Source organism: Vulpes vulpes, chromosome 15, assembly GCF_048418805.1.
Source record: "Vulpes vulpes isolate BD-2025 chromosome 15, VulVul3, whole genome shotgun sequence".
Classification (NCBI taxonomy): Eukaryota; Metazoa; Chordata; class Mammalia; order Carnivora; family Canidae; genus Vulpes; species Vulpes vulpes.
Window position 1 is genome coordinate 114120729 of NC_132794.1, and position 12158 is coordinate 114132886.

Here is a 12158-nt window from a genome sequence, read left to right on the forward strand (position 1 = left end):
GCTCCCCTGCAGCGCCCGCGGGAGCCGAAGCTCCTCCGCAGCAGCAGCGGGGCCACTTCCTGGTGCCCGGGGCCGCGCCGGGCAGCAGGGCCTCTCCCGCACCTGCCGCACCTGCCGCACCTGCCGCACCTGCCGCACCTGCCGCACCTGCCGTCCTCGGTTCGCGCCCCGTGGGCGGCGGGGCCAGGGGCTCCCCGGAAGCCGCCTGGGCGGCCGGGCGCTTCCAGGGGGGGCGGGTGCCCGGGGTGCGCTCCCCGCGCCGGACACCAGGCGTCGCCCCCGCTCCTCGCTGCGCCGCCCCCGCCCCCGCCGCGGAGCCGGAGCCGGAGCCGGAGCCGGAGCCCGAGCCCGGGCGGCAGCGGAGGCGGCGGCGGCGGCGGCGGCGGGACCCGGCCGCACAGATTTCCTGCTCGGCCGCGGGCGGCAGGAGGCGGCGCCAGCGAAGCCCGGACCCCGCGGCCCCGGCGCGTCCCCCCCCAGCCTCCGCCTTCGCGCCGGCGGGGACCCAGGGGCGCCCGGAGGGCTGCGGGCCGGCGCCCGGGAGATGCGGAGCCGCGGCGGCGCGGGCGGAGCGGCCCCGAGGTGAGCGCGCGGGGGGCGGCGGCCGTGCGCCCTGGGGCCGTGCGCCCTGGGGACCGTGCGCCCTGGGGCCGTGCGCCCTGGGGACCGTGCGCCCTGGGGCCGTGCGCCCTGGGCGCGGACAGCGGGCGGGAGGGAGCGAGGGAGGGAGCGAGGGAGGGAGCGAGGGCGGGGCGGCGCCCGTTGCCGGCTCTCGGAGCGCGGTCCCCGGCGGGCGGGGGCGGGGGGACGGGGGGGGGGCTCCCCGGGCACGACCCTGGCCGCGGCGCCCCGGAACCCCCGCCCGCCCTCGGCGGCCGCCTGGGCGCCTCTCGCGCTCCCCCCCGACCCGGGAAACGGGCGCTCAGGGCGCGTGTCTGCGGGGGGGGGGGCGACGGGGGTCCCACGGGTGTGCCGGGGGCGACACGGTGCCGGGCGGAGACTGGAGCCTTTGGAGAAAGTGACTCGGAGTTGCGCCAACTCGGGCGGGGCGGGGGCCGCGCGGCGGATGCTGCGGAGGGTCCGCGCGGCGGCGGCGGGGGTGGGGTTGGGGGGGCGCAGACCTGCTGCAGGGAGCACCCGCGGGTGGGTGACCTGTCAGGGCTCCCGGACCCGAGGTCGGCCCCGGGGCGCACCTGCGGACCCCCCCCCCCCGCCCCGGGGACCACACGGAGGGGGGAAGGCTGGGAAAGCCACGGGGTGCAGACGCAGGGCCAGCCCCGCCAGACCTGCAGGACCTGACCTGAAATTAATTCCTGGCCTGGCAAACGTTTCTAGAAGGGCGCACGTTCTGCTTGCAGAACCGCATGGATGTGTCTTAAAGGAGGACCGCTCCACGGAGTTGCAATGCTGGAAAGTCCGGGAAAGAAGGACGGGGCTCTGGGTGTTACAGGGTGGGAAGCCCATGGAGGGGAGCGGTGACCAGCCAGGGGTGGTGGCTGGGTTTAGAAATCGCGGATCCTGTCCAGTCAGCTCTTGACCCCGAGTGCCCCCTTGACCCAGAGTGCCTGGAGGCTTTGTGCCCCTACCACTGAGGAAGTTCTGTCTCTAAAGTAGACTCAGGCCCATTTAAATGGTGAGCGGAGGGAGAGGTGGAGGGGGTGTCTCCCAAGCCAGTACACTCAACCAAAGGTGGGCATGACGCGGTGGGGTGCTCCTGACGGCCGTGGTCACCCAGCCTACCAGGTATGGGGCAGTGCTTTGTGTGCACATGTTGTTGGGGTCTGTGCTCTTGAGCACAGACTCTAGGCCTTTAGGGAGGAAAAGGCCAGCTGGTGACATGGAATAGGCCCCAGAGATGGGACTGTGCTGTCAGCTAGAGGGCCTGTAGTGGCACTTGGCCCTCCCCGGGCATGGTTCTGCCTCTGTGACCTCGGGGACACGGGTTTGTTCACGGGTGTTTGTGATACCTGTGGATCAGTAGCCTCCACAAGGGAGGAAACCCTAGAGTCTCCGTGCGTTGACATGAACTAGAAGCTGGATTTGTCCCTATAGAGGGCCAGGTCGTTGGATGAATGTTTGGTTTTAGATTTGAAGACGTCCCGAGACATACCGCGTCTACCCCTGCACCAAATCAATTGTGAGAAGTGCAACGACTGTCACGGTGAGGCTTCTGGGACCCCCCGGAGGCCCAGGGCGAGCATGAAGCAGTGCAGCCTTGTCCCCATGCTGTACACAGAAGCCCCTTCTCACACATGTGTGCAAATCATCAACTCCTGAGGGGGGCCGCAGTGGCGGGGGTGGAAGTGCATCGGAGGGGTGTGTGGAAGGCGATGCCTGAGGAATCCGCAGCAGTTGCCAGGTGGTTAGTAATGAAGCTGAATGAGTTTCGGTTGGTCAAAACATACGCCTCCTTCACACTCCGCCCCCAGTGGTCCACTTGGCTCCGTGTCCGCTGCCATCATCCTGGTCCCACATACCCCCTTTTATCAAAACTCCCTCCTTGGAGGTCAGATGAGTTTCCGATCCAGACCACTCTCCAGCAAGTCTCACACCCACACGGCCCCTCTTGACGTTTCTCCTGGAATATCCAGTGCCTTAGCTCAACAGTTCCTAAGGTCAAACTTGTGAGCCCCCCAGCCCCACCAGCCCAGCACTTTCCCACTGTTTTCCCACCTTAGCCATCTGGTCACACCAACCTCCCACTGCTGTGGAAGGACAGGCTGGGTTCTAGTTTCCCTGAGGACAATATTGTATCCTTAACGTCCAGCCAAGCACCAGACAGTGAGTGCGTCGTAACTGTCATTGGGCAGGTGGACAAACGAGGAAGTACTTGAGGAGCTCATCTTGTGAGGCAGATGAATTTGTGTCCTTTTAGTGGATGTCAGTTGTGGTTGATGGGCAGCCACACACTTGTGTCGCAGTAGATTGGACTGGATCGTGGAGAGGTGCGAGAGGTCCCTCTAGGGCTTACGTTGCCAGTTCTTCTGGTGATGCTGAACACGTGTGCTGAAATGACTGCGCTGGACCAGAGAGACTCCAGATGACCTCTAGGAGGCAGGTTTGGGAGCAGTGAGGGAGCAGCATGGAAGCTACCCCCCACCCCATTCCTTTACTAGACTGATACTTAGAGAGCTTCTGCTATCAAAATAGGAACAGATGTATCCATCAGCATAAAGACGGGCCTTCCTAATACTTGCTTATCACTAGGAGAAATCCTGTGTGTTTCAAGAGCATCTCCAGTTCTTTAGGCGGGCTCTGTCCTGGGGAACCGATGGCTCACTACTCCCTGGAGGTGCCCCCATGCTTTCCACATCCTTGGAGGAAGCCCCTCCTGAGCCTTCCCCCTCCCTTTTCTCCATCTTAGAAACTCCTATTTATACCTCACAGCCCACTTCAAATGCCTTGGGCTCCTCAAAGCCTTCCTGACCCCTCTACCTAAGGAAATCCCCCTTCCCTTTTCCCCTTTAGTTCCATAGAAGGTTAACTGCACCTGTCCTAGAGCACTTAGCAGACTCTTGGCTTTTCGAATAGTTTCTCTCTCCTAGAGTAGAAGGTGGGTCTCTGAGAGTTTGGACTTCGAGTGGAGGTATGGATTCACATAAATCCTGGCTCTGGTGCCAACCTCGGCTGAGCTATTCGAAACTGATCCCTCCGTGTTCTCCTCTGTAGAATGGGAGAGATCATCTCTACTTCCCGTGGCTATTTTGAGGGTGACAGGTGGTACATATACAGTACAGGCAGATGACTGGCACTCAGTAAATTGTGCTGGGCTAAAACCCCTAAAACCCCTAAAGTTGTGGACTGCATGCATGAGGATCCAGTGAAATTTGAATGAATAAATTAAATTAACGAAGTCAGAACTCATGTTCGTGGATACGTTTTGCCTGCCATCCAAAGTGCTAGGTCAAACCAATAAGGTGTGACACGCTGGCTAACTTTATTTTTTGCATGATCGTGTGTGAATGATTATGTAAATTTTGTGTGATTAAGTATTTTAATCTCATAGTGCCACCACCTGCTCCAAGATCAAGTCCATTCTGGAACACCCACCGTTGACTCTGCAGTGTTAGAGCGGTCTGTGAGGCAGACATGCAATTTTTTATGCCATGGATGCATCTGTTGCCAGTTCTTCTGGCATCCTCCCTCCTTGGAGGTCAAGGGAGGCTGTATTAGACCAGTCTGTGGGTGAGACAACACAAAAGTGAGGTAAACCAGAACCAAGGAGCAGTGTGGGCTAGAACCGGGCGCATAGATCTGGGGTCGAAAGAACAGCTCCTAGATGGGATAGAACATGCCAGCTATGGGGCTGGGGACCCCCCAGAACATTCACAGCTGAGCATTTCTTACCTGCACAGAGGGACGTGTGGCACTGGGCCACCCCTGAGGCCGTCGTAGCTCCAGCACATTGGCCAACCTCACCCTCTCCACGCCTGGGGCTCGCAGTGCTGCTGACTCTCTAAGACTCAGTCCCTCTGCTGGGGCTGCCTCCCGTTCTCAGCTCACCCCTTCCAGCCACATCTCTCTGTGCTCTGGGTACCAGGTCTACCTAAAGTCAGATGTGGCTCATGGGCACGTTTAGCACGCTTTTATGTCAAATACTGGCCCTGGACATACCAAAAGTCTGTTTTAGATGGTTAGTTTCTCATTATTTTGTCACCTGCATTTTTTTCCTCAAAGCAGAGTGCTGGGTAATCTTCTAGCTGGTTGGGGTTTTGGATCAGTGACATCTGAGCTAATAGGGGTTTCACCGAATTTTATTAATCCTCTAGCAGACATGGGTGCACAGTGTTGGGGGGCTTCTGCTGGATGCTGTCGGCAAGATCCCTAGTTTGGGGATTACCAGGCCAGCTTCCTTTTCTTCTCTTGGTCTGGCTGCTCTTCCCCAATTGTCCCTTGTCAGGGTCCGCCCCATCCAGGTGTTCTGCTCCGGGAGTTTTGATGTGGTTCACAGCCTCTTTGAACTTGGACAGCACCCGGCTCGGAGCCAGAAATGTGGGCATTCTTGCCTTTCTTTTAACTGCACAAATACTTCAAAAGGGCTGATTATGCTTACGAAATAGAAAAATTTTAACACTGTGTTTCAGGCAAACAACTTTTATATCGATCCCCATTGAAATAGGAACCAAATAAATATTTTTAAAAGATGTTTATTTTAAAATACCCTTCCAGGGAGACAGAACATGAGAGTCTCCTAACTCTGGGTAACGAACTAGGGGTGGTAGAAAGGGAGGTGGGTGGGGGTGGGGGTGACTGGGTGACGGGCACTGAGGGGGGCACTTGATGGGATGATCACTGGGTGTTATTCTATATGTTGGAAAATTGAACACCAATAAAAAATAAATTAAAAAAATACCCTTCCAATATAAAACAAGACTTTCCAATTAATACAGCCCATTAGTGTATCTTGTATGAGATAACCAAGAAGGTGAGAAAGTTTTCTTTTGCCCAGAATCAAATATAAACTCCACCAGGAGGTGAGGAGGAAAAAAAAAAATGATGTTTGACTATATGCCAAAAACCTGAAGTGTTTTTTGGGCAGGTATTTTGATGTCAGTGTTTCTTGGGTGAAGAATGAAGAAATGATAGGAAAAGTTGTGTAGGGGCACCTGGGTGGCTCAGTGGTTGAGCGTCTGCCTTCGGCTCAGGGCGTGACCCCGGGGTCCTGGGATCGAGTCCTGCATCGAACTTCTTGCATGGAGCCTGCTTCTCCCTCTGCCTGTGTCTCTGCCTCTCTCTCTCTGTCTCTCATGAATAAATAAATAAAATACTAAAAGAAAAGAAAAGTTGTCTAGACCCCAGGCTGGGGTTGTGGCACCACTGGGTTTGGTCCAGCAGGTGGGCTCATCCTGGAATGAGTGTTCAGCGTTCAGGGTGCTCCTGAGGCACGTGAGTGGCTGCATGGTCCTCTCTGGGGACAGAGGGACACCTGTGTGGTGCTGAGACTCACGGGGCATCCAGCCCTTGCACGTGAAGTGTAGACGTTGGAGGGTGGGAGTGGAGGATGCTGCTTGCAGAGGGCTCGCCCGGTGAGGATTTTACTTTGTCTGAATACCAGCAACAAATCTAACCAACAGAGCTTTTCAGTGCTGGGGCTCCAGACCCAGGCTCGGAGCACAGACTTTGGAGCACATGGGATGGGGTCACACTGGGACTCTTGACACTGAAGCTTTGGACAAGTGGCTGACCTTTTCCCAGTGTGATTTCTTGTCTATCCAATGGCGACAGTGACACTGCCCAGACAGGGCTGTCGTGTGGCTGGATTGAGGTCATGTGTGGGGAGCGCAGGCAAGAGCTTGCCAAATGGTCAGTGGCCTGCTGTGCGCCCGGGCGTCTCGGGGTGGCCGGCCTTCGGATTGGCACGGTCCGGGCTCTCCTTTCTCCTCTGCCACATTTGCTTTGTCCTCAGGGCAAGTCACTTAATTTCCATTCTATAAATGCAGACATAATTTTTGGTTATTAATGTCCGTAAATCTATTTGGACATTTCCAGCTGAACGTTAGTCACCGATTTTTGCGCTAAGGTGCAAATTAGTTCCATTTTTCTCCTCAACCAGGATTTCAGAATGTCCTCTCACATCGCTGCTGGATTACAATGTATTATTCTAAGTGACCTTTGTTGGAAGCCTTTTAATTTTGTTTCTCACTCCAAAAGGACTTTGCATTTCTCGGGCTGTGTCTCTGTAGTGGGCCTTTCGTGGGCCTGTCAGCTGGCTTGTGGCAGACTTGGCCCTGACTCCTTCGCCAGCACCCCAGGGTGCCCTCGGAGGGTGGGGGCCCACTGCTGGCGTGGAGCCCGGGCAAGTGGAAGCTCCTGTCCTGGCAGGTTCCTCGTTAAACTGCGGGCGCTCTGGTCTTCCTTTTTTCTCCAGTTCAAAAGGCCAGCCTCAGAGGTGGACACCCACTGGCCCGATGGCCTGCGGCCCACCCCCACCTCACCCAGTCTGCTCGTCTGGATTCTGGTCATGGGCTAAAGCTTTTATTTTGCTGTTTGAGATGTGGCACAGGTGGAAATCCCTCCGTGGGAAGGGCTGTGTCTTCAGAGTGGGCTCACGTCTGAGCTCTGGTGCTGACTCCCCCCGGGGGCTTGGGGTGAAGAGTTGAAGGAGGCAGATGACGAAAGGGCCTGAGTGGGTTACAAAACACACTTTTGATGAAAGGCAGAGCTCTCTTTGTGGTTAAGATGAGATGGGTCTTGGGACGCCTGGGTGGCTCAGTGGTTAAGCATCTGCCTTCAGCTCAGGGTATGATCCTGGGGTCTGGGATCAAGTCCCACATCCAGCTCCCTGCATGGAGCCTTCTTCTCCCTCTGCCTCTCTCTGTGTGTCTCTCAGAAATAAATAAATAAAATCTTAAAAAAATTGGGTTGGGTCTTTGGAGAATCCATGTTTCCCCATGGAGACAAAAGGAGATCCTCCCTACAGAATGCTCCAGCTCACTTTCTAGATTCCAGAAACAGGTGCTGGAGAATTAAGCTAAAAGGTCGGTATTTAGCAGAACTGTTCCTACAGATGTTTGTGTTTCTTTCCAGAGCTTTCCTGTCTACAGTGCACTTCTCCACTGTTGTGCATACAGAAGAGAAAGTAAGAGAGGAGAGAGACAGAGACAGAAGCAGAGACACAGAGACACAAAGAGAGATGCACAGAGACAGAGACACAGGCAGAGATAGAGATAAAGAGATAGAAATACTAAGAGACAAAGAGACACACAGAGAAGTAGAGATAAAGACAGAGATTCAGAGAGACAAAGAGAGACACAGAGACAGAGACACATAGATAGAGGTAGAGACACAGAGACATGGAGGGAGAGACACAGAGAGACTCAGATATTGAGGTTCTTTTCTTCTAGTGCTTGTCATCTGCCTCCCAATTCCCTTTCAGCTCAGATGGGAGCTGGGGACGCTTGACACATGTGGTCAAGAGCTACAGGCCAGAGTGTGGCCGGGGACAGTATCAGAGGGCACAGGGGTGGCCTGCTTGGTGACGTCGGCACGGGGAGCCAACATTCAGAGTCTCTGAAGCAGAAGCGCTCCCACAATAACGGGGCAAAATCGCCGTGAAGGCACAAAAAGCCGGAACATTTGTGTCTCTTTATTCCATTCAAGCAGCTACAGCCACCCTATCTGGGCTACCAGAATGTTGCCTCAGGGCACCTGCATTAATGACTAGAAAACAGGTGAAAGCTCTTCCAAAGAGATTAGAATTTTCCAGCTTCTTGAACAGGTAAAGATAAGCCCACGTGTGATCTTGGCTGCACCATGACGTTTGCTAACCAAACAGAAACTGGCCTTTGCTGCCACATTCGCTCAGGTCATCCCCAAACCTGCATTGTTACGGGGATCATTAATCCTTATAATTAGCGCTTTTTTTTTTTTCTTTCTTTTTTCAGGATGTGGTTTCTCTGGCTCTGGGAGTGGCCTTGGTTTCATAAACAGCTGAATGTTTAAGTAGTGGACGTAAAAATACTTTGAAACAGGAACCCAGCCCCGGCCTTAATTTTGAAGTGAGGCTGACTCAGCATTGTGTCTCCCAAGCCTGTGGCAGCACTTTATTAAGTGCATCAGTAATTCAATAAATTACTTTCTGCGAATGTTGCAAACATCAGCTAAAGTTCAGGCATCTATTGGAGATGTTATCAATCTGCCCATTTAGATTCCTTTGAGCAAAGTCCTGGTTTTGGCCCAGTGTCATAGAAGAATGCAAGAGCCAGAAATGTAATAATTTTGTGCCACATCGTGCCAAGCTGGGTCCGCTCTGAGCCAGCCAACAATGTTCTTTCAAAGGATATTTCTTGGTCTTCATCAAATGTGTGGAGTATTTACAAGACTCCGTGAGGTCATCTAGAAGATCGAGACGGGGTGGTTGGAAATGTTAAACATGAATTGGGTCCCTGCCGTGTACACGCTCCGTGGTTAGTAGTGAAGTCATTAAAAAAAAGAGTCTCAATGCCTATCCTGTGAGGGTTCCATGTCCGTGGGAGGTGGCACTCGTCACTTCCAGGTGTGTGAAACGTGGTGCCGGCCGCAGAGGTGGGCTTGCGGAGGAGGTCCCGGAGGGGCTTCGCCAGGTAGAACAGGCTTGGTTTTCGAGGATATTTTCTTGGCAGCCAACAGGGCTAGACCATTCAAGACAGAGGAGCTCCCGTGTGCTTGCCCAGCAGTGAGAAGTATCATGTCGTGTCTGGGGAGCAGCAGGGATCTGGGTGGAGCCAGAGCCCAGGGATGGAGGGGACGAGACAAGAGGAAGGCTGGAAAATCTGGGAATCTGCAAACACTTGTAAGCCCTTGAGGAGTGTGGGTCTGCTTGCTGGACAGGTAATTTTTGTTTTTTTTAAAGATTTTATTTATTTATTTATTTATTTATTTATTTATTTATTTGAGAGACAGAGTGAGCAAGAGAGAAAGCATGAGCAGGGTGAGGGGTGGAAGGAGAAGCAGACTCCCCGCTGAGCAGGGAGCTCGATGCAGGGCTCGATCCCAGGACTCCGGGATCATGACCTGTGCGGAAGGCAGATGCTTAACTGACTGAGCCTCCCAGGCGCCCCTGGACCAGTAGTTCCTAACCTATTTGGAATCATGGCTGCCTTTGAGATTCTGAGGAAAACTGTAGATTCATTCTGTAGAAAAATGCATGTGTGCACACAGGTGTTTTTGGTTTGGGTTAGGTTGGGTTTTACAGTTTCAAGAAAGTCTTGCCTGACCGCAGCCCCATACTTCTCAGCTAAGGAGACTGCATGCATCTGGACCAGACACATCTTGAGAGATGATGATGAGCTCAGATCATGGGCTGAGTTTGAGCTGCCCTAGGGGACCCAAATGGACTCCTTGGACATGGGCAGTTGTCTCTCCTAAGGTCTCTTCAAAGTGGCTGAGATAATGTGCGTGCCTCACTATCCTAATCATCCTAATTTCTTCTTATTAAAACTCTGGTTACAGTGCACCTCTGTGCACATTGGACAGTATCCCTAATATGGTAACATGGAGTAAGTCATTTAATTGTGGCTGTTCTCATCGGAAGAGCCAGCTCATAGGAAGTGGGATAGGAATGGGCTCATGAAGCTCCATGTGGTTGGCCACCGTTGGCCTCTGACAGGTTCAAACTGGGAGTCACCCCGAGCTCTCTCTCTGGCATCCAGGACTCTTGCCTTATAGACCTCGGTCTAGCTTGGGGCAACCTGTTTTATATTTCCTCTTATGGAGAGAATCCATATGAAGCAATGGCAGTTACTAAAGGGGTGGAAGGGATCCCTGGGTGGCGCAGCGGTTTGGCGCCTGCCTTTGGCCCAGGGCGCGATCCTGGAGACCTGGGATCGAATCCCATGTCGGGCTCCCGGTGCATGGAGCCTGCTTCTCCCTCTGCCTGTGTCTCTGCCTCTCTCTCTCTCTCTCTCTCTCTGTGTGTGTGTGTGACTATCATAAATAAATAAAAATTAAAAGAAAAAGGGGTGGAAAATGGTGCTCTGGGGGTCAGGGGAAAGGAAACGTGGTCCCCGAGGCAGACTGTGCCTGGGGGGGGGGGTGCTGTCTTGTGGTAGGGCATCCCAGTCTGCTCAACATCCCAGCAGAGTGGGAGGAAAGTCACCAGTTCTAGCCTGGGGGACCCGAGGCTGCCCCCGTGAGGAGTTCTGACCCTGGTTGGGTGCCTTCTCCGATTTCTCAGTGAGCACGAAAGAACCTTTGGTCCAAACCCCAGTGACCTGGACCAACTGGGAATCACCAGTTCTGTGTTCCTTTCTGGAGGAAGGAAATTTTACAGAGGGCTCCCTGGCTTGTCAAACATTCTCGAAAGTCACGGTGGTCAGAGATCATGGCATGTCTGTTGCATTAAAAATTCCTTTTCTCCCTTCATTGTACACATATCGGGCTGGACCCCAGAACGGTTCCTGGGACCGACCCAAGAGTTGGCAGTTCAGCTGTACGTGTGTGCTCAGGAGACTGAACTCATTGCACACCCAAGGGCCGCCCCTTACATTTATTATCATCAAATAAAAAAGAATAGGGTTTTACTCATTTCTAGCTATTTCTTAATAGCCTTGCTCGTGTGTTTTTAGATAACCAAAAATATGTTTTCTGTACAAGCCTTTCAGTTTGCCAGAAACCAAAGCCAGTTCTCCCTTTTCATCTTAGATGGCATCTCTGAGGCTTGGCAAACACTGGGACGTCCCTGTGTAGAGTCTGAGCACGTTGCCAGCTGTGATGAGGGGCCTGAGGCCTGCCCAGGGTCACACTCTCTGCTCCAGGCCCCCCTGTCCTGACCCAGGGGCGCCTCTTTTCTTGACCTCCCTGCCTCGATGGACTGACCCCTTCATCCTTCCTGCCCTGTCTGACACACCGTCCGGGGTCTCAGGACATGGAGGCCCCTCGTCAGGTTCCGGGAGATGAAAGTCCACCTCATCTAACCCTGAGTTAGTGAACCCGAAGGTGAGCTGTGATTAGCTCACTGCTGAGCATCTGTCTCTTGCTTGCTTGGCCTGTGTCACAACAGGCCTATTTGGGGTGTGGCTTGTCTGGCGCATTGCTTCCCGGGGTATGTTAGAAGGCCGTCGCATGTGTGTGTCTTATCTGTAGCATGCTTTTGTCTAGCAAATGATTTATTATTTGTTATATTGAAAAGCATATCCTGAATGGATGGTCAGTGCTAGGCAGGAATCGATGACGTCGATTCTGGTTATTTGCCTTTGTAATGGATGCTGCTGCTGTTGTTTTCTGTATGGCGGTGATCTGTAAGGGTTTTGAGGAGATCATGCCTTCTTTTGAGGCTTGACATCTTGGCACATGGAGCAGCCTCAGGCCTGCTGGGGCCGAGCCTGGCGTGCTGGTCTTGGGAGACTCTGTGAACACCGCACACTGCATGTAGCAGCCCCCCCGCCCCGCCTCTGTGCAGACAGCATGAACATCCCTGACCCCTTTTCTGTGACCTAATGTCATTTTAAAAATTCAGACCTGAGAACCACCAAGACTGTGGACACACGAAACCCATACATAGTGGAGCGGTCAGTCCTCCCTTCTCTTCGGTGGGGGGGGGGGGGGGGGTGGCTATGGCAGTAAATAAAGCGACAGCTGTGATAATCCTAGAAACCGCTGTATTGATTGGGCGCTTGCCCCGTCAGGCCTGTTCCAAGTACTTTCATATGCGAGCACACTCTGCATACAGCAGCGTGTGA

General features: G+C 53.9%; 1 protein-coding gene across 6 annotated transcripts in view; it reads left to right on the plus strand.

The window, feature by feature from the left end:
- Window positions 1-360: 360 nt before the first annotated feature.
- The window catches only part of PTPRE (protein tyrosine phosphatase receptor type E), a 155911-nt gene continuing 144113 nt past the window's right edge, over window positions 361-12158 (plus strand). For 2 of the 6 annotated variants that reach the window (XM_072740414.1, XM_072740415.1), the window contains exon 1: window positions 361-582. Coding sequence is in view for 2 of the 6 variants with exons in the window: in XM_072740415.1 (XP_072596516.1) it covers window positions 545-582 (38 nt within the window). In the remaining 4 variants the exon portion in view is untranslated. The remainder of the gene's footprint in view (window positions 583-12158) is intronic. The other 4 variants (XM_072740404.1, XM_072740409.1, XM_072740402.1 and 1 more) reach the window with 3 other exon arrangements.